Genomic DNA, 21,590 nt, shown 5'->3' on the forward strand with positions numbered 1-21,590 from the left:
AATGCTGGGATTACAGGCATGAGCCATGCGCATGGCCATTGATCTGTTTCCGTTGCTGGGTCTTTCAATCGTATTCTCATGTCATTTGTTCTGAGAAAATTTCTTGAATTTTCTTAAATTCTTTTATGTACAATATCTCTCTCTCCTTCATTTCTGTTTGTTTATTTATTTATGTTTAGAGACAGGTTCTCACTCTGTTCCCCAGGCTAGAGTGCAGTGAGGCAATCATAGCTCACTGCAGCCTTGACATCCTGGGCTCAAGCAATCCTCTCGCCTCAGCCTCCCGAGTAGCTTGGACTACAGGTGTGTGACACTTTTGTGTAGAGACGGGGGTCTCACTATGTTGCCCAGGCTGCTCTTGAACTCCTAGGATCAAGCGATCCTACCACCTTGGCCTCCAAAAGTGTTAGGATTACAGGTGTGAGGCACCATGCCTGGCCAGAAACTGTTCTTTTTTTTTTTTTTTTTTAATTTCATTTTGCTTTTTTTTGAGACAGAGTCTTTCTCTGTCACCCAGGCTGGAGTGCAGTGGCACGATCTCTGCTCACTGCAACCTCCACCTCCCGGGTTCAAGTGATTCTCCTGCCTCAGCCTCCCGAGTAGCTGGTTCTACAGGCGCCCGCCACCATGCCCGGCTAATTTTTGTATTTTCAGTAGAGGTGGGGTTTCACCATGTTGGCCAGGCTGGTCTTGAACTCCTGACCTCAAATGATCCACCCACCTCAGCCTCCCAAAGTGCTGGGATTACAGGCGTGAGCCACCACCTGCAATACAGGTGCAATGGCTCACACCTGTAATCCCTGCACTTTGGGAGGACGAGAAGGGCGGATTGCCTGAGGTCAGGAGTTCAAGACCAGCCTGACCAACATGGTGAAACCCCATCTCTACTAAAAATACAAAAATTAGCCGGGCATGATGGTGGGCGCCTGTAATCCCAGCTACTCGGGAGGCTGAGGCAGAATCGCTTGAACCCGGGAGGTGGAGGCTGCAGTGAGCTGAGACCAGCACACTGCACTCCAGCCTGGGCAACAATAGCATAACTCTATCTCAAAAATAAAAATAGAAAATAAAAAATAAATAAATAAAATTTAAATGCAAATAGCCATATGTGGCGAGCTAGTGGTTGCCATAGAGGACAGCACTAGAAAATTCCATCTTTACAGTGAGGCACAAGGGAGAGGCAGCTCCCAGGGCTCTGGCCGGCTCGCAGGCCAAACGTGGGCTCACCCTACCGCTTCGGGCAAGTAACCCCACAGGGGGAGAAAGGAAATGCACGTCCTAAAAAGAAATAGAGAAACACAGCTTCTCCTCCCAGCCAGTTCTTGGTGCCCTTTCCATGAGAGATGTGCAATTTCTCACTCACTCAAGAGGGGCAAAAAAGGAAATATCAAGGCCCCTTTCCATAATGTAAGCATTATTTTTTTTTCTTTTGGATCAATTAAAATATGGATGCATTCACACTCACACATTCCAAACTAACAGTACACACTGTTCTCATCTTGCCTTTTTCCACGGAGAAAGCCCTTTTGGCATCTTTTCTGTGTTAATGGAATCCTACTTCTCAGCTCCAGTGTCTGGGCCATGGAAGGCCTCCCTTGGACCAGTCTGAGTTTACTCATTTGGCCGCTTCTTTTCTTTTTTTTTTTTTTGAGATGGAGTCTCGCTCTGTTGCCCAGGCTGGAGTGCAGTGGCGCGATCTCGGCTCACTGCAGGCTCTGCCTCCCGGGTTCATACCATTCTCCTGCCTCAGCTTCCCGAGTAGCTGGGACTACAGGCGCCCGCCACCTCATCCAGCTAATTTTTTGTATTTTTTTAGTAGAGACGGGGTTTCACCGTGTCAGCGAGGATGGTTTAGATCTCCTGACCTCGTGATCCGCCCGCCTCCGCCTCCCAAAGTGCTGGGATTACAGGTGCGAGCCACCGCGCCTGGCGGCCGCGTCTTTCATTTTCTTTTGAGATGCAGTCTCGCTCTGTCACCCAGGCTGGAGTGCAGTGGTGTCATCTCAGCTCACTGCAACCTCCACCTCCTGGGATCAAGTGATTCTCCTGCCTCAGCCTCCCGAGTAGCTGGAACTACAGGCACACGCAACCACACCCAGCTAGTTCTTTTTATTTTTAGTAGAGATGGGGTTTCACCATATTGGCCAGGCTGGTCTTGAACTTCTGACCTGAGATGATCCACCCACCTCAGCCTCCCAAAGTGTTCTTGGGATTACAGGCGTGAGCCACCATGCCTGGCCCACTTCTTTTCTTTTCTTTTGAACTTCTTTTTTAAAAATTTTTAATTGTATTTTTTTTTTTTACAGATGGTCTCACTATGTTGCCCAGGCTGGTCTCAAACTCCTGGCCTCAAGCGATCCTCCCACCTTGGCCTCCCAAAGCGATGGGATGACAAGCTTGAGTGACCACTCCCTACCTGAACTTTTGTTAAATTTATTCCTAAATATTTTATTTTATTTTATTTTTTATTTTTTTGCCAGTGTCAAACTCCTGACCCCAAGGAATCTGCTGGCCTCAGCCTCCCAAAGTGCTGGGATTATAGGCATGAGCCACCGCACCCAGCCTGGAATTGTTTTAATTTCATTTTAATTGTTCATTGCTAGTATATAGGAATATAATTTATTTCATATATTTTGTAATTGATTTCGTATATTGATCTTGTATCATGAACCTTGTTGAACTTCTATTAGCCATAATAATTTTTATTGTGGATCCTTTGGGATTTTTCTATATACAATTCTATTAATTCGCTAGGGCAGCCATAACAAAATACCATAGACTGAGTGGCTTACACAACAGAAATGTATCGCCCCACAGTTGTAGAGGCTAGAAGGTCAAAATCAAGGTGTCCGCAGTGATGGCTCCTTTTGAGGGCTGTGGGAGGACCTCTTCCAGACCTTCCTCCTGGGCTTGTAAAAGGCTGCCGTCTTCCTCTGTCTCTTCACCTTGTCTACCCTTTAAGTGCCCATTCAGCCACTTGTTTGTTTTTTTTTTTTTTTGAGACGGAGTCTTGCTCTTGCTCCGTTGCCCGGGCACCATCTCAGCTCACTGCAACGTCCGCCTCCCAGGTTTAAACAATTCTCCTGCCTCAGCCTCCCAAGTAGCTGAGATTACAGGTGTGTGCCACCACACCTGACTAATTTTTGTATTTTTAGTAGCAACAGGGTTTCGCCATGTTGGCCAGGCTGGTCATGAACTTCTGAACTCAGGTGATCCGCTTGAGGTTCAAGCAATTCTCCTGCCTCAGCCTCCCGAGTGGCTGAGATTACAGGCACACGCCACCACACCCGGCTAATTTTTGTATTTTTAGTAGAGATGGGGTTTCACTATGTTGGCCAAGCTGGTTATGAAATCCTGACCTCAGGAGATCCGCACCCCAGGTGGCCTCCCAAAGTGCTGGGGTTAGAAGCATGAGCCACCACACCCAGCCGTCCAGCCATTTCTTAGTAAGCACCTAGTGTGTGCTAGGCACTGTTCTAGACCCTGTGGATACAGTGGTGAATCAGACGGGCAAAGTCCCTGCCTCATGGAGCTTAAATTCCAGTGAAGGGAGACGTGCAATGCACGGAATAAATGAGAATATTCTATAGTGCATTCCAAGGGGATACGCGCTATGGGTAAAAATAGGGCAGGGTGAATGCATTTGGAAAACTGGGGCGGGAGACTGGAGGTTGCAGTATCAAATAGGGTGCTCAGGAAGGTGTCTTTGGAGCAAACACCTGACGGAGGTTGTAACTGCCCAGTGGGTTCACGTTGCCCGCTGCCTAGACAGAGCCGATTTATCAAGACGGGGGGGTCTGCAATGGAAAAAGAGTCATTCACGCAGAGCCGGCTGTGTGGGAGACCGGAGTTTTATTATCACTCACATCAGTCTGCCTGAGCATTTGGGAACCAGAGTTTTTAAAGATAATTTGGCGGGTAGGGGCTTGGGAAGCGGGGAGTGCTGATTGGTCAGGTTGGAGTTGGACTCACAGGCGGTCGAAGTGAGGTTTTCTTGCTGTTTTCTGTTCCTGGGTGGGATGGCAGAACTGGCTGAGCCAGATTACCAGTCTGGGTGGCGTCAGCTGATCCATGGAGTGTAGGGTCTGTAGAATATCTCAAGCACTCATCTTAGGTGTTACAGTAATGATGTCATCCCCAGGAGCAATCGGGGGAGCCAGAGGCTGCATGGCCCCTAACCTTAATTTCTAATCTTGCAGCTAATTTGTTAGTCCTGCAAAGGTAGACTGGTCCCCAGGCAAGAAGGGGGTCTTTTTAGGAAAGGGCTAGTATCGATTTTGTTTCAGAGTCAAACCATGAATAGAATTCCTTCCCAAAGTTGGTTTGGCCTATGCCCAGGAATAAGCAAGGACAACTTAAGGGTTAGAAGCAAGATGGAGTCAGTCAGGCAAAGGCACTTTCAAGGTGAGAGAGTGAGTCAGGCAGCTGTCTAGGAGAAGAATGTTCCAGCAGGCAGAACAGCCAGTGCGAAAGGCCCTGGGGCAGGAGCGAGCTGGAGAGGTCCAGGTGCATCTCCCAGGCCAGAGTGAGGGGGGCTTGGGAGATGAGGGCAGATGGGTAAGGAGGGATGGGGTGTCAGGTGGCACAGGGCCTCTAAACTCGAGGTGATCCAAGTCACTCTGAGTGACGAGGGGAGCCAAGAGGGGGTGGTGAGCTGAAAAGGGACAGCGCTGACTCAAATGTTAAGATCCCTCTGGTGACAGAGTGGGAACAAACAAGAAAGAAAGGACGGATGCAGGGAATTTTAATTTTTCCCCAACCTACACCCAAACAAAGGCTGTAGGAAATGGCTGAGGTCTTTTTGTTTTGCTTTGTTTTGTTTTCGAGACAGGGTCTCCCTCTGTAACCCAGGCTGGAGTACATGGCACAATCATAGCTCACTGCAACCTCATCCTCCTACCCTCAAGCGATCCTCCCACCTCAGCCTCCCAAGTAGCTGAGATGACAGGCATGCACCACCAAACCCGGCTAATTTTTAAAGTTTTTGTAGAGACAGGTCTCCCTTTGTTGCCCAAGCTGGTCTCGAACTCCTGGACCCAAGCAGTCCTCCTGCCTCAGCCTCTCAAAGTGCTGGGATGACAGGCATGAGCCAGGGCCCCTGGAATGGCTGAGTTTTAATAGATATTTAGGGACCATGAAGGGGTGGTGGATGCGAGAGGGGAGGGAGACAGTATATCCCAGAAAAACTGAGCAAACCATTGAAAGTGAATGCTGTTAGAGCTCCTCTTTCTGAAATCTCTCAAATATTTCCACCACTGGAAGCCTTGACTTTTAGCTTTCTCCAAAATGCAACTTGAGTCTCTCCTTCCACTCCCGCTTGTCCTCTGAGGACCCCTGGAGACACTCCTCCCATCTTATCCCAGTCCCAGCCCTTCTATCCCTAACTCTAGAAACTCCACGTTCTTCCCACTTAAACATCAATAGCACTTCACCTTTCACCCCCAAGGGCATCTTCCTAAACAAAGAGAAACGTAGGGAAAAATTACAGTTTGCCTACAAGGCAGAAGTGCCTGCAGGCAGTGGTGGTATTTTTCTCGCCTATACTTATATTTCCAGATGTCATACGGGAACTCCCTGTTAGGATCTATATAAAATTAATTCAAACCCCATTCTCCAACGGTGGGATGATGAATGTCCTCCCCACGTTTCTGCTAATTCTCGGGAGCTTCACATTCTCCACCCCTGAGTCTTTGCTTCAGCTAGAGAGACATTCAATTTGGGGAATCCACTTCCTGTCTGTTTCCCCACTTAGCATGTATGGACTAATTCAGTCCTTTTCTCTAATTTCCACGCAAACAACCACACACACACGGCATTTATATGTGAGCCTGTGAGTGCGTGGACAGGGTTTTTCTGAAGGTTTGGGGACATAGGAGGACTTAAATCAACAGACAGGCTAACTACTCAAGACTAGAGGTTAAGTATTCTTCTCTGGAAGATCCTTTGGCTTCTCTTCAACTCAGCATCCAGCCGCCTTTTTTTTTTTTTTTTTTTTGAGACGGAGTCTTGCTCTGTTGCCCAGGCTGGAGTGTAGTGGTGCGATCTCGGCTCACTGCAACCTCTGCCTCCCGAGTTCAAACAATTCTCTTGCCTCAGCCTCCTGAGTAACTGGGACTACAGATGCCTGCCACCACATCTGGCTAATTTTTTGTATTTTTAGTAGAGACGGGGTTTTACCGTGTTAGCCAGGATAGTCTCGATCTCCTGACCTCGTGATCCGCCTGCCTCGGCCTCCCAAAGTGCTGGGATTACAGGCATTAGCCACCGTGCCCGGCCTAATTTTTGTATTTTTAATAGAGACGGGGTTTCGCCATGTTGGCCAGGCTGGTGTCGAACTCCTGACCTCATGTGATCCGCCCGCCTCAGCCTCCCAAAGCGCTGGGATTACAGGCGTGAGTCACTGCGCCCGGCCAATATGAACTCATATTCTATATAGGATTCTGGGAGTAATTTTTGTGTTCATTTGTTTTGTTTTTAGAGACAGGGTATCCCTCTGTCACCCAGGCTGGGGTGCAATGGTGTCATCATAGCTCACTGCAGCTTCAAACTCCTGGGCTGAAGGGATCCTCCTGCCTCAGCCTCCTGAGTAGCTGGGAATATAGGTGCATCACCACACCTGGCTAATTTTTTTTTTTTTTTTTTATAGAGGCAGGGTATCACTATGTGGCCCAGGCTGGTCTCAAACTCCTGGGCTCAGGCGATCCTCCTGCCTTGGTCTTGGGATTACAGGCATGAGCCATCACGCCCAGCCTAACTTTTTAAAAAATACACCCCATAAGGTCAGGTGTGAAAGCTCATGCCTGTAATCCCAGCTTTGGGAGGCTGAGGCAGGAGGATTGCTTCAGCCCAGGAGTTTGAGACCAGCCTGGGAAACAGAGTGAGACCCCATCTCTAAAAACAAACAAACAAACAAACAAACAAATAAATAAATATTTAAAAAATATATAAAATACACCCCATACATCCTTACCTGTCAGAGCATAAGCATTTATCTCATACCACAGAAGAGTTACACAGTATTCCTCTGTGTGGATTCATCTATTCATTCATTCATTTATTCTGCAAATATCTATCAACCCCCTCCTACATGCCAGGAACTATGCCCCAGCCACAGATGAGAATGAGACCAACTGGGACCCTGGGGGTCTTGCAGTCTCATGGGGAAGGTTGAGATTAATCAAACAACCACAGAAATAAATGTAAAATGACAGCAGTTGTAAATGAGAGTGATAGCAGCATGTGCCATAACAAATGCATCCATGAGAACTAACTCCACAGCCCTGCCCTTCTTCCCACCAAGTCTTAGAAATCAGGGCCTAGGCTGGGCACGGTGGCTCATGCCTATAATCCCAGCACCTTGGGAGAAACCCACTTTGGGAAGCCAAGGTGGGACGATAACCTGAGGTTGGGAGTTTGAGACCAGCCTGACCAACATGGAGAAACCCCATCTCCACTAAAAGCACAGAATTAGCCGGGCGTGGTGGCACATGCCTGTAATCCCAGCTACTCCGGAGGCTGAGACAGGAGAATCGTTTGATCTGGGGAGGCGGAGGTTGTGGTGAGCCCAGATCGCACCATTGCACTCCAGCCTGGGCAGGGCCTAGGCCAAGTGTGGTGGCTCACGCCTGTAATCCCAGCATTTTGGGAGGCCGAGGTGGGTGGATCAACTGAGGTCAGGAGTTCAAGACCAGCCTGGCCAACATGGTGAAACCCCATCTCTACTAAAAATACAAAATTAGCCGTGTGTGGTGGTGCATGCCTATAATCCCAGCTACTTGGGTGGCTGAGGCAGGAGAATCGCTTGAACCTGGGAGGTGGAGGTTGCAGTGAGCCGAGATCACGCCTCTGCACTCCAGCCTGGGGGACAAGAGTGAAACTCGGTCTCAAGAAAAAAGAAAGAAAGAAAGAAAGAAATCAGGGCCTAGTGGGAGAACCCAAGCAAGTTATGTGTCTAGGTCTGTGTTTTCCCATCTGAAAAGAATGGTTATCTCCCTACAGGCTCACACCTGTAGTCCCAGTACTTTGGGTGGCCAAGGCGGGAAGATCACTTGAGCCCAGGAGTTAGAGCCCAGCCTGGGCAACATGGAAAAACCCTGTCTCTACAAAAAATACAAAAATTAGCCAGATGTGGTGATGTGTGCCTTTAGTCCCAGCTACTGAGGAGGCTGAGGCAGGAGGTTCGGTTGAACCGAAGAGGTCAAGGCTGCAGTGAGCTATGATGGTGCCACTGCATTCCAGCTTGGGCAACATAGTGAGACCTCGTCTCAGGAAAACAAAAAAAAAGTGTCCTTAGACTAGATAGAACAATGCTTGGCACAATATAACTGATCATTCACTCGCATTATTTTTTTCCCCATTTCCCCTTCTAAGCCTCAATCTTCCTCTTTATTTATTTGTTTTGAGATGGCATCTCCCTCTGTCACCCAGGCTGGAGTGCAGTGGCTCGATTTTGGCTCACAGCAACCTCTGCCTCCCAGGTTCAAGCAATTCTCCTGCCTCAACCTCCTGAGTAGCTGGGATTACAGGTGCCTGCCACCACACCTGGCTAATTTTTGTATTTTCAGTAGAGATGAGGTTTCACCATGTTGGCCAGACTGGTCTGGAACTCCTGAGCTGACAGGTGATCCACCTGCCTTGGCTTCCCAAAGTGCTGGGATTACAGCCATGAGCTACCATGGCCAGTCTCAATCCTCTTTTTTAAAATGCAAGAGTAAATGGACTCTTTGGAGGGCTATGGTGAGGAGTAAAGGAGTAACTATTTCATTAACAGTCACAGCTGGCCAGGTGCGGTTGCTCACGCCTGTAATCTCAGCACTTTGGGAGGCCGAGACAGGTGGATCACAAGGACAGGGGTTCGAGATCAGCCTGGCCAACATGGTGGAACCCCGTCTCTACTAAAAATGCAAAAATTAGCTGGGCGTGGTAGTGGGCACCTATAATCCCAGCTACTTGGGAGGCTGAGGCAGGAGAATCGCTTGAACCCGGGAGTCGGAGCTTGCAGTGAGCCGAGACTGTGCCACTGCACTCCAGCCTGGGTGACAGAGTGAGACTCTGTCTCAAAAAAAAAAAAAAGAAAAGAAAAGAAAAGAAAAAGTCACAGTTAACACTTCTCCAGCACCTCCTTTGCATGAGGTACTATCTAAGCTTTCCCTATAGTCCCTGCTACTGGGGAGGCTGAGATAGGAGGATCGCTTGAGCCCAGGATTTCTGATCCAGCCTGGACAACATAGCAAGACCCTGTCTCTTAAACAACATACTTTTGCAACAACTCTGAAGGGAGATACTGCTGCCATGCCCATTTTACTGATGTTGAAACTGAGGCACTGAGAAGTGCAATGATTTGTTCAAGAGCTCAGGGCCAGTTAGGATTTGGAGCAGTTGGAGGTTACAGGTGAGGAGGTTCCAGGCCGGGCGGCCAGGGCATCTAGGTGGGACTGACCCTACCCTCCATTCCCCCTCCCCCCAGGAAGCTGGACGCCTTCATCTACGATGCTGCAGTGCTCAATTACATGGCCCGCAAGGACGAGGGCTGCAAGCTTGTCACCATCGGCTCCGGCAAGGTCTTCGCCACGACAGGCTATGGCATCGCCCTGCACAAGGGCTCCCGCTGGAAGCGGCCCATCGACCTGGCGTTGCTGCAGTTCCTGGGGGATGGTGCGGCTGCACACAGGGATTTCCACAGCGGAGAGGGGGAGGGCGAGGCCCCTGGGTTCCGGGGAAGAAAGGGACAAAGACCCGAACACCAGGGTCTGAGGGAGGAAGGGGCTAAGGGCCTACATTCCCACATCACAGACAAGGGTCCTCAGAGGGTACTCATAGCAGGTGACTTTTGACCGCCCCTCCCTAGATGAGATCGAGATGCTGGAGCGGCTGTGGCTCTCTGGGATCTGCCACAATGACAAAATCGAGGTGATGAGCAGCAAGCTGGACATCGACAACATGGCGGGCGTCTTCTACATGCTCCTGGTGGCCATGGGCCTGTCCCTGCTGGTCTTCGCCTGGGAGCACCTGGTGTACTGGCGCCTGCGGCACTGCCTGGGGCCCACCCACCGCATGGACTTCCTGCTGGCCTTCTCCAGGGTATGGGGCAGAGAGGGGGAGATGGCAGGGGCGGGGACAAAGGTAAAGCCGAGCAGAGACAAGGAGATGTGGGTCGAGATGTGGATAGTGGGGAAGAGAGCGGGAAACACAGGCGGGTAAATGGAGAGGAGAGAGGGACTGAGGGGAGGCGGGCAGGCGTCCTGGGCATCTCGCGCTGACCCCCGTCCTGTCCCCGGACCCGCAGGGCATGTACAGCTGCTGCAGCGCCGAGGCCGCCCCACCGCCCGCCAAGCCCCCGCCGCCGCCACAGCCCCTGCCCAGCCCCGCGTACCCCGCGCCGCGGCCGGCGCCCGGGCCCGCACCTTTCGTGCCCCGCGAGCGCGCCTCAGTGGACCGCTGGCGCCGGACCAAGGGCGCGGGGCCGCCGGGGGGCGCGGGCCTGGCCGACGGCTTCCACCGCTACTACGGCCCCATCGAGCCGCAGGGCCTAGGCCTCGGCCTGGGCGAAGCGCGCGCGGCACCGCGGGGCGCAGCCGGGCGCCCGCTGTCCCCGCCGGCCGCTCAGCCCCCGCAGAAGCCGCCGCCCTCCTATTTCGCCATCGTACGCGACAAGGAGCCAGCCGAGCCCCCCGCCGGCGCCTTCCCCGGCTTCCCGTCGCCGCCCGCGCCCCCCGCCGCCGCGGCCACCGCCGTCGGGCCGCCACTCTGCCGCCTGGCCTTCGAGGACGAGAGCCCGCCGGCGCCCGCGCGGTGGCCGCGCTCGGACCCCGAGAGCCAACCCCTGCTGGGGCCGGGCGCGGGCGGCGCGGGGGGCACGGGGGGCGCAGGCGGAGGAGCCCCGGCCGCTCCGCCCCCGTGCCGCGCCGCGCCGCCCCCGTGCCCTTACCTCGATCTCGAGCCGTCGCCGTCGGACTCGGAGGACTCGGAGAGCCTGGGCGGCGCGTCGCTGGGCGGCCTGGAGCCCTGGTGGTTCGCCGACTTCCCCTACCCGTATGCCGAGCGCCTCGGGCCGCCGCCCGGCCGCTACTGGTCGGTCGACAAGCTCGGGGGCTGGCGCGCCGGGAGCTGGGACTACCTGCCCCCGCGCAGCGGTCCGGCCGCCTGGCACTGTCGGCACTGCGCCAGCCTGGAGCTGCTGCCGCCGCCGCGCCATCTCAGCTGCTCGCACGATGGCCTGGACGGCGGCTGGTGGGCGCCACCTCCTCCACCCTGGGCCGCCGGGCCCCTGCCCCGACGCCGGGCCCGCTGCGGGTGCCCGCGGTCGCACCCGCACCGCCCGCGGGCCTCGCACCGCACGCCCGCCGCCGCCGCGCCCCACCACCACAGGCACCGGCGCGCCGCTGGGGGCTGGGACCTCCCGCCGCCCGCGCCCACCTCGCGCTCGCTCGAGGACCTCAGCTCGTGCCCTCGCGCCGCCCCTGCGCGCAGGCTTACCGGGCCCTCCCGCCACGCTCGCAGGTGTCCGCACGCCGCGCACTGGGGGCCGCCGCTGCCCACAGCTTCCCACCGGAGACACCGGGGCGGGGACCTGGGCACCCGCAGGGGCTCGGCGCACTTCTCTAGCCTCGAGTCCGAGGTATGACGCGGCCCCGGGGGCCCCACCGCCCCCTTGGTCAGCGCAGGCCACGGCCCGAGGGGGCGCCCGCAGTGGACAGGACCCGCGTGGGTTGGGAAGGAAAGCAGTGGAACTGGCCGGACCCCGCCTGGAGCAGCGTCCTGCGCCCCCTGGTTCTGGAGGAACCGCAAGCCGGAGAGGATTTGGTCCCTCAACTATCACCCAGCCTGAGAGCGAGGGGGCGGGGGCCTTGGAGCCCACCGGACTTTTTTTTAAACCCGACAAGGGCTTTTTAACGTCACCAGATGGGGCGGGAGGTGGGGGGTTCACCCCACTCCCGCGTCCCACCTCCACGCCCGGGGCCGTGGCCCCCACATCACTGTGCAGCTCCCCGGCCCCAGCCGCGCCTCCGGGGAAGCCCGTTTTTAACCTTTCATCCATTGGGACTCAAAACTGAGACGCGTTCGCCAAACTGTGACCCCAGACCTTGGCGCCGCCACACAGAAACCCCTGACCCAGACTGTGACATCCGACTCCTAAAATGGTCATCCGACTCCAGACTGTGACCCCTGACCCCAAACTGTGACCCGAACCCCAGACTGTGCCCCGACCAGACTGTGACCCTTGACATCAAACCGTGACACCCCCTCCTCCTCTTCCACCCTCGGTCGCTTTTCCCTACTCTGACCTAGGACACGTCCCCAACGGAAGCCCCGCCTTCCCTTGCACCGCGATGAACCCAACCTCCCTGAAGCCAAAACTTCCCACCCTGCCGCACCTCCGGACCACCCCACTTGCCACCAAGCACATCCTCTCCAAATCCAACCCTTATTCGCGACCCTTCAGTGATGACCCAGCAGACCTCCAAAAAGCCTCCTCTGCCCACATCTCCAGCCGGGTCTGGGGCTGGGTTGCGGAGGGGAGGGTCTGGGAGTCCACACTTCTCCACCAACTTCCCTTCCCACTCTCTTATTCCACATTGCAGTGTTTGGAATAAACCATGTTTTTATGCCTCCTCAGTCCAAGCCTAAGCTCCGTATCTGTTAGCCCCCCTCAAATTCTCTGGAGGAAACAGAAACACAAAAGTCCCACAGGGGAAGAGGAGACAGAATTAGAGAGAGAACAGAGACTCTGAAAGGAGGTGCCTGGGGAGACAAAGACCAAGAAAGAGGAGGTGGGAAGAGACCCTGAAAAGAAAGTCGAGAGGGTACTGGGGCAGATAGAGACCCCAAGAGAGTGGTGAGATAGATCCCGGAGACAAAACATATTAAGATCAAAGGTATGGTTTTATTTCCTATGGCTATAGGTACCAAGGCTTGCTAGATTCTCAATATCCTGTTCATGCAAGCTAGGAGAGTGTCTGACATATCCCAGCCAATCCGCATTATCTTGAATGCTGTTAATCTCACCAATGAGAATCTATTTCTAACATTTCATTATGTCAATTAGCCAAACCGCTGGTGCTGATGGGCGATAAAGAGAGACGAAGCACGTGTAATAGCTGCCTCCAGAGGGTGGACTTTCTGATTAAGTGCTCGCTGACCAGAGCTGAAATGTGAATGTCTGGTTAGGCAATTGACTGCCCCTAGAGGGTAGATTGAACCGCCTAACTTACAGATAATATCCATCCTGTCTACAAGAAGGCATTTTTGAAACAAATGATAAGCCATCACAACAGAGAGAGGAAAAGAAACTGGCTTTATGGGTCCTCGGGGAGTAGAAACTCAGTCTCCTTGCCAGTGAAAGAGCAAATTTGCATATATGAATAATTAATTAAGTGGAAAGAACGCTCTCGGAATCAAACTGGAAAATGGGGAAAACAAGCCTCCCGTAGAACTACAACTCCCAGAAGGCCTTGCCACTACCGCGAGGAACAGCGCCCAAAGTCACGCGAAGATGCAGTTTCTCCGTATCCGCAGGCTTCTTTCGCTGGCGCCATTACCTGAGTTCTCCTCCAGCGTTTCCGCACCCTCTCCGATTAGCGGTCCCCGGAGTTTCCAAGGTAACCGCGCAGTAGGGCGGATCTCATTAGGCGGAAAGCGAAACCCGGAAGTGACGCTCTTACCGGGTGTCAGCAGCGAGAGGGTTTGAAGATGGCGGCGCGCAAGGGTCGGCGGCGCACGTGTGAAACCGGGGAGCCCATGGAAGCCGAGTCCGGCGACACAAGTTCCGAGGGCCCGGCCCAGGTCTACCTGCCCGGCCGGGGGCCGCCGCTACGCGAAGGGGAGGAGCTGGTCATGGACGAGGAGGCCTATGTGCTCTACCACCGAGCGCAGACTGGTAGGGCTGAGTCCGGACTCCAGGGTCCTGAGGTGGCTGATCCCGAGCCTTTAACCTGAGAGGTGCTCGGGAAGAGAAGGCTGGGGTCTAAGAGAAGTGATTTCATACCGGAGGCGGTTGATCCATGAGGGAGGTGGGGACTGAGCTCTTACTGTCCCGTCTTAACTCGTAAACCCCGCCTTCCATCCCCAGGCGCCCCCTGTCTCAGCTTTGACATAGTCCGGGATCACCTGGGAGACAACCGGACAGAGCTTCCTCTTACACTTTACTTGTGTGCTGGGACCCAGGCTGAGAGCGCCCAGAGCAACAGGTAAGACCCGAGGCTTTTCCAGACCAGGAGGCTCAGTTTCCAGCCCCTTCCTCAGGACCCAGGAGTTAGGGCTTCCAGTTTCTGCCTCTCGCAGATCCAGGAGTCTGGGTTTCCAGCCTCTCTCCTTCCTAAGAATCCTGGAATCTAGTGCCTAACTCACCCCACAATTTCTCCCAGACTGATGATGCTTCGGATGCACAATCTGCATGGGACGAAGCCCCCACCCTCAGAGGGCAGTGATGAAGAAGAAGAGGAGGAAGATGAAGAGGATGAAGAAGAGCGGAAACCTCAGCTGGAGCTGGCCATGGTGCCCCACTATGGTGGCATCAACCGAGTTCGGGTAAGTATGGTCCCAGGAGCCTGCTCTGCATACTCTGAAACACATCTGACCCATCCCCTGTGTCCATAACTCCCAACACCTCCTCATGTTCTTTTTTTTTTTTTTTTTTTTTTGAGACGTAGTCTCGCTCTGTCACCCAGGCTGGAGTGCAGTGGCGCAGTCTCGGCTCACTGCAACCTCTGCCTCCCAAAGTGCTGGGATTACAAGCGTGAGCCACCGTGCCTGGCCCATTTTTTTTTTTTTTTTTTTTTGAGATGGAGTCTCGCTCTGTTGTCCAGGCTGGAGTGCAGTGGTGCGATCTTGGCTCACTGCAACCTCCCCTTCCCAGGTTCAAGGGATTCTCCTGCCTCGGCCTCCCAAGTAGCTGGGGCTATAGGCGCCTGCCACCAGGCCCTTCTAATTTTTTGTTTTTTGGTTTTTTTTGAGACGAAGTCTTGCTCTGTCGCTTAGACTGGAGGGCAATGGGATGATCTCAGCTCACTGCAACCTCTGCCTCCCAGGTTCAAGCGATTCTCCTGCCTCAGCCAAGTAGCTGAGATTACAAGTGCGCGCCACCACGCCCGGCTAATTTTTGTATTCTTAGTAGAGACGGGGTTTCACAATGTTGATCAGGCTGATGGTGAACTCCTGACCTCGTGATCCGCCTGCCTCGGCTTCCCAAAGTGCTGAGATTACAGGCGTGAGCCACTGCATCTGGCCAATTTTTTGTATTTTTAGTAGAGACAAGGTTTCGCCTTGTTGGCTAGGCTGGTCTCAAACTCCTGACCTCGAATGATTGATCCGCACGCCTCGGGCACCCAAAGTCATGGGATTACAAGCGTGAGCCACCACACCCGGCCTCCTTCAGTTTTTAGAAAAGTACTTGTCACATAGTTTTATACAATTTAGCTATTATGATCAGTGTCATTACATGTTAGGTACTGTTTTAGATTATGAGGATATGGTTTATGTTCTCCACTTTTCTCTTTGGTAACATAGTGAGTTATAGAACTTATCTGATGGGGCTGGCATGAGGTCAAATGAAATATAGTGCCTAGAATAGCACCTGGTTGTAATATGAGGTATGTATTTTCTGTTACTATTCAGGAACTGTTTTTGGTTGTGGCTGTTTGTTTTGTTTTTGAGTCATGGTTTCACTCCCATTGCCCAGGCTGGAGTGCAGTGGCGTGATCTTGGCTCACTGCAACCTCTGCCTCCCAGGTTCAAGTGATTCTCCTGCCTCAGCCTCCCGAGTAGCTGGGATCACAAGTGCACACCACCATGCCCAGTAATTTTTGTATTTTTAATAGAAATGGAGTCTCATTATGTTGGCCAGACTGGTCTTGAACCTGAGCTCAAGTGATCCGCCCACCTTGGCCCCCAAAATGCTGGGATTATAGGCATGAGGCACTGTGTCCAGCCTGTTTATTTGTTTTTTGCTTCAAAGCTAAAACATCTTCTGATCAGGTAGACTTGTAAGTAAAATGATACGGTATATGAAGAGCACTTAGAGCAGTACTTGGCTGATAGCTGGGGCTGTCTGTTTCCATGAAATTATTTTTACTATGTTTCAGTACTGTTCTAGATGCAGAGGATTTAGCAGCAAGCAAAAGGTCTCTGGCTCCATCAACTTACACACTAGTGGGGGAAGGGAATGAGATGAAACTAAGTAAATGTGTACCATGTCCAAAGGTGTTAACTATCCTGGAAAAAATCCAATGAAGTAGGGGAAGAGGGTTAGGGTGCTCCAGGAGTGGGGTGCTATTTTTAAACAGTGTGGTTAGGAAAGTATTCAGTCATAAAATGCCATTTGCATAGATACTCACAGGTAGTGGGGCAGTGAACCCTGTAAAAGAATTTGCAGGCAAGGAAAACACAAGTTCAAAGGCCCTGGGGTGAGCTTGGCATGTTTGAGGAGTTTCAAGTGAAGCGGGGGTGTCCAGTCTGTCTGGAGCAGAATGAACAAAAGGGAGAATGACACAATTTGGGGAGCGGGCACAGAGAAGACATTGTTCAGAGCCTTGTCGGCCACTGTAAGGACTCCAGCTTTTAATTGGGAGACGTTGGAGGGTTTCAGGCAGAGGAAAGACAGGGTCTGACTTTCGTTTTAAAGTGATCCCTCTGGCTGCTGTTTTAAATATCAATTGCAGAGAGGTAAGGGTCGGAGGAAAGAATCCTGTGGGGAGACTTACAGTATTCAGGGGAAGGATGACATCAGTAGTAGTGTGACAGCAATAGACATCATGAGAAGGGGGTTGGAAGTGAGCTTTTTTTTTTAGATGAGACAGAGTCTCGCTTTTGTTGCCCAGGCCAGAGTGCAATGGTGCGATCTCGGCTCACTGCAACCTCTGACTCCTGGGTTCAAGCGATTCTCCTGCCTCAGCCTCCTAAGTAGCTGGGATTACAGCCACCCACCAGCACACCTGACTAATTTTTGCATTTTTAGTAGAGGTGGGGTTTCATCATGTTGGCCAGGGTGGTCTCGCTCCTGACCTCAGGCAGTCCGCCCTCCTCGGCCTCCCAAAGTGCTGGGATTACAGGTGTGAGCCACCGTGCCTGGCCCTGGAAGTGAGCATTTTTACTGTAGCCAGCATAAGTGCTGGGCATGAGGACCAAGAATGAGTTCTGAATTTTGGGGCCTGAGGTGGAGAGGGAGCAGTTGCAGGTGGCAATTAGGAGCTTGGCTTTGGTTGTATCAAGTTTGAATGGTCAGGCTGGCACAGTGGCTGATGCCTGTAATCCCAGCACTTTGGAAAGCTGATGCAGAAGGATCGCTTGAGACCAGGAGTTCCAGACCAGCCTGGGCAATAAAGTGAGACCCTGTCTCTACAAAAAAATTTTAAAAGCCAGATGTGATGGTGCTCACCCATAGTCCCAACTACTTGGGAGGCTGAGGTGGGAGGATCACTTGAGCCCAGGAGGTTGAGGCTGCAGTGAGCCATTATGGCATCACTGCACTCCATCCTGGGCAACAGAGCGGGACCCTGTCTCAAAAACAAAAAAGTTTGAAAGGTCAATGCAGTAAGAGTCTGGAGCCCAGGGGAGAGGTCAGGGCTAGGGGTATTGGAAACCTCGTGGCTGGACTGGGTCTCCTAGTGAACAAACACAGAGGCAAGGAGATCCGAGGACTGAGTCTTGTGGCCTTCTAGCATTTAGAGGGTTACCGAGACCAGGAGCCTGAACACCCTCCCAAGGGCTGGTGGGAATTGCAGCCTCAACTCCCAGGCATCCTGCGGCTCTATCCTCCCACCTCAGCTCCCCTACCCACTCCCACCCCCTGTGGAGAGCTGTCCCAGTTACCATGCTGGTTTTTGCAGGTTGTGATTTTCTTCCCACAGAGGTTTCAAGGAGCTGTAGTCCCAGGCCTGGGAGATCTGAGGAAGCGCACTTCTGGTTCTCTGGGATATGGGGAGCGTGGGGTCAGTGCCTTGATCCTCCTCTCCCCTCGCTTCACATCACCCTTCCCCCACCGCTCCTCTGCAGGTGTCATGGCTGGGTGAAGAGCCTGTGGCTGGGGTGTGGTCAGAGAAGGGCCAGGTGGAGGTGTTTGCGCTGCGGCGGCTTCTGCAGGTGGTGGAGGACCCCCAGGCCCTGGCAGCCTTCCTCCGGGATGAGCAGGCCCAAATGAAGCCCATCTTCTCCTTCGCTGGACACATGGGCGAGGGCTTTGCCCTTGACTGGTCCCCCCGGGTGACCGGTGAGTCCCTGGGGTGTTCAGGAGTCCCGGGAGGTGGGGGGAGCAGGGTCTGCAACAAGGGGCCGGGCGCTTAGACTCCAAGGAGGGGATCGAGCTGCGGCCAGGTGGGGCGAGGTCATTTCCTGACTCCCTTCCCCAGGTCGCCTGCTGACCGGTGACTGTCAAAAGAACATCCACCTCTGGACACCTACGGACGGCGGCTCCTGGCACGTGGACCAGCGGCCATTCGTGGGCCACACACGCTCTGTGGAGGACCTGCAGTGGTCACCGACTGAGAACACGGTGAGGGAGGGTGGGGTTCTGGTCGTTTAGTTCTGATGGATTCTAGGCCAGGGACCTAGAATCCTAGGTCTGAGGGAAAAGAGGGCTGGGAGCCTGACGGAGGTTTAGTTTCCAGGCCAAGTCATAGTAAGGGGGACAGTGAAAGAGAGAGTAGCCCACCGCTGGCGCTTGGGCTTCACTGTGGGCTGGGGGGCATTGGGACCACTCAGACTCCGCCTCCCCCAGGTGTTTGCCTCCTGCTCAGCTGACGCCTCCATCCGCATCTGGGACATCCGGGCAGCCCCCAGCAAGGCCTGCATGCTCACCACAGCCACCGCCCATGATGGGGACGTCAATGTCATCAGCTGGAGCCGCCGGGAGCCCTTCCTGCTCAGTGGCGGGGATGATGGGGCCCTCAAGATCTGGGACCTTCGGCAGTTCAAGGTATTTTCCCAGCCGGACACCTGGGGGCTAGAGAAGCTTGCTCCCAGCAGCCCCTGGGATTTGTAGGATTTTTCCTCCTTGAATAGTTTTATACAACCAGAGCTGGAGAGCCCTTAGAACTAGACTCCCGCCTCTTCAGGGTACAGAGGAGGAAACTGAGGCTCAGCAAGAGGAAGGGTGGTGGGTCTCCACTCTTGGGGTCACTCACTCTACCAGGGGAACAGCTGACAAGAGATGGAAGGGGCTGGGGCAGCAGAGACTAGGACTCTCATCTGCCTGTGGGCAGAAGTACAGGTGTCTGTATGGCCAGTGCTGAGAGCTTCAGAGAGTTGTAGATTTATAGATGCAACTGAGAATCGGGGCCCAGCCTGCTCGTTGTAGGAGAAGACTGAGGCACAGAAAGGACAGGAGCCGCTGTGACATGACAGCCAAGCTAGAGGTTGACATTGTGGACCTGGGAGGGTCCCTGTGCAGGAGAAGTTGCAGTGTCCGGCATCCCTCTGGACAAAGCCGCAGCTTTGTGTGGCTCTGCCTTCCTGGGCTGCCATGATGTCATCCTTTTTCTCCTCCAGTTTGATCGTTTCTATAGCATCAGCCCTGGGGAGGAGGCTGGAGATGGATTCCAGCCTCCCAGGCCCACCAGGTCACACAGGGCCCAGCTTGTTGACCATTGGAACTTCAGAGCAGCTTCTCCTAATGAGAGAGACGCCAATTGAGCGGGGCCTTTGCTGTAGTGAAAGTGCTGTCATTCTTAGTCTTTCTTTGGGTTGGCTTCCGGGGATTGTGTTTCTGCCTCCTTTGAGGCCTTTGTAGAATCTGCTGGGAGAGCTCTGGGAGAGCCATGCCCTCCTTTTTTTCTTTTTTTTGCGATGGAGTTTTGCTCTTGTTTCCCAGGCTGGAGTGCAGTGGCGCAATCTCGGCTCACTGCAACCTCCCGCTCCTGGGTTCAAGCGATTCTCCTGCCTCAGCCTCCTGAGTAACTGGGATTACAGGCATGTGACACCAGCCCGGCTAATTTTGTATTTTTAGTAGAGATGGGGTTTCACCATGTTGTTCAGGCTGGTCTCCAACTCCTGACCTCGGGTGATCCACCCGCCTTGGCCTCCCAAGGTGCTGAGATTACAGTCGTGAGCCACCGCACCCAGCCCATGCCCTCCTTTTACAAGGAAGAAAACAGGCAGGCAGAGGGAAGAGCAGGGGCGGGGGTTTTGCTACCTGAGCTGGGAGGGGCTTCTTTGCAGGTGAATCACAATTCCCAGCAACCCCTGGGCTGGTCAGCCTTCTTAGCAGCCAGAATTACCCTGTGTCCCTTTCCTGGACTCTGGGCTTGTGAGGGCTTAAGGGGTGGGGCCCTGGCTGAACCCTGAGGCTGGAGAAGGGTTGGGGCTTCTGCCTGGGTCCTCCCCAGAGTCAGGCTGAGGCATTCAGAGCCCGTTCCTCCCATCCTCTCCCTCTAGTCTGGTTCCCCAGTGGCCACCTTCAAGCAGCACGTGGCCCCCGTGACCTCCGTCGAGTGGCACCCCCAGGACAGCGGGGTCTTTGCAGCCTCGGGTGCAGACCACCAGATCACACAGTGGGACCTGGCAGTGGAGCGGGACCCTGAGGCGGGCGACGTGGAGGCCGACCCCGGACTGGCCGACCTCCCGCAGCAGCTGCTGTTCGTGCACCAGGGCGAGACCGAGCTGAAGGAGCTGCACTGGCACCCGCAGTGCCCAGGGCTCCTGGTCAGCACGGCGCTGTCAGGCTTCACCATCTTCCGCACCATCAGCGTCTGAGGCGTCCCACTGGCTCTGATCTTGCTTCCTGCTTGGAAACTGAAGTCGAATTGGGCTCCCCTGGAAGGGGTTCATTCAGGTCTGTTGACTGAGACTGGCCGGCCTGTGGGCTGCCGTGATGGATTCTGTTTGACGTATTGTTCTCTAGAAGGCCTGGGTCTGATCCAGTGACCCCTCTCACCAAAGAACTCGGTTTAACCAGGGCTCTGTAAGACCACTCCCACCCAGAGACTTGTGTGGCTTGGTGTGGCCTGTGTGTCGGATTCCTTCCTGTCAGCTGTGACCCATTTGACCTGTGTCCCCAGAACCCAGTTTTTTGTTTGTTTGTTTGAGACGGAGTCTTGGTCTGTCGCCCAGGCTGGAGTGCAGTAGCACGATCTTGGCTCACTGCAACCTCCGCCTCCCGGGTTAAAGTGATTCTCTCAGCTCAGTCTCCCAGGTAGCTGGGATTACAGGCATGTGCCACCACACCCCGTTAATTTTTGTGTTTTTAGTAGAGACGGGGTTTCACCATGTTGGCCAGGCTGGTCTCAAATTCTTGATCTCAAGTGATCTGTCCGCCCCGGCCTCCCAGAGTGTTGGGTTGGGATTACAGGCGTGAGCCACCGCGTCCGGCTCAGGACCCAGTTTTGGCTGCTGGTTCCCAGCAGGGGACTCGGGGGATATACAATGGCTGCACCAAATTTGAGGTGTGGGTTCCTCCAACACAATTTGCTTCTGCCCGTTGTCTTCCTGCCAGCTGGGTTTGGCCAGGATTTCTCCGTGTGGGGGCTACATGCGACCCCCTCCCCTCCTCCCTGACTTTAGAGGCTGGTGCTGTGTCGGGAGGAAGGTCAGGGCTCCTGAGCAGCAATAAAGGACCAGGAAGAGGCCTGAGGTGTATTTGAGACTCTGGTCCTTTGGCCACA

At 53.9% G+C, this 21,590-nt stretch overlaps 2 protein-coding genes across 4 annotated transcripts in view; both read left to right on the forward strand.

Annotated features, from left to right (window-relative positions):
- Window positions 1-12,615, forward strand: part of GRIN2D (glutamate ionotropic receptor NMDA type subunit 2D) — a 53,963-nt gene extending 41,348 nt beyond the window's left edge. For all 3 annotated transcript variants that reach the window (XM_054673686.2, XM_024351520.2, XM_054673687.1), the window contains 3 exons: window positions 9,467-9,654; window positions 9,848-10,080; window positions 10,286-12,615. In XM_054673686.2, the coding sequence (XP_054529661.1) occupies window positions 9,467-9,654; window positions 9,848-10,080; window positions 10,286-11,623 (1,759 nt within the window). In that variant the 3' untranslated portion in view covers window positions 11,624-12,615. The remainder of the gene's footprint in view (window positions 1-9,466; window positions 9,655-9,847; window positions 10,081-10,285) is intronic.
- On the forward strand, window positions 11,912-21,564 carry GRWD1 (glutamate rich WD repeat containing 1). The gene is made up of 7 exons (XM_016936420.4): window positions 11,912-13,876; window positions 14,069-14,186; window positions 14,364-14,526; window positions 17,989-18,202; window positions 18,342-18,484; window positions 18,710-18,907; window positions 20,365-21,564. Exons 1-7 carry the CDS (start codon window positions 13,690-13,692, stop codon window positions 20,680-20,682), a joined length of 1,341 nt encoding a protein of 446 aa, XP_016791909.1. The 5' UTR covers window positions 11,912-13,689; the 3' UTR covers window positions 20,683-21,564.
- Window positions 21,565-21,590: the final 26 nt, after the last annotated feature.

Source organism: Pan troglodytes, chromosome 20 (genome assembly GCF_028858775.2).
Source record: "Pan troglodytes isolate AG18354 chromosome 20, NHGRI_mPanTro3-v2.0_pri, whole genome shotgun sequence".
NCBI classification, from domain to species: Eukaryota; Metazoa; Chordata; class Mammalia; order Primates; family Hominidae; genus Pan; species Pan troglodytes.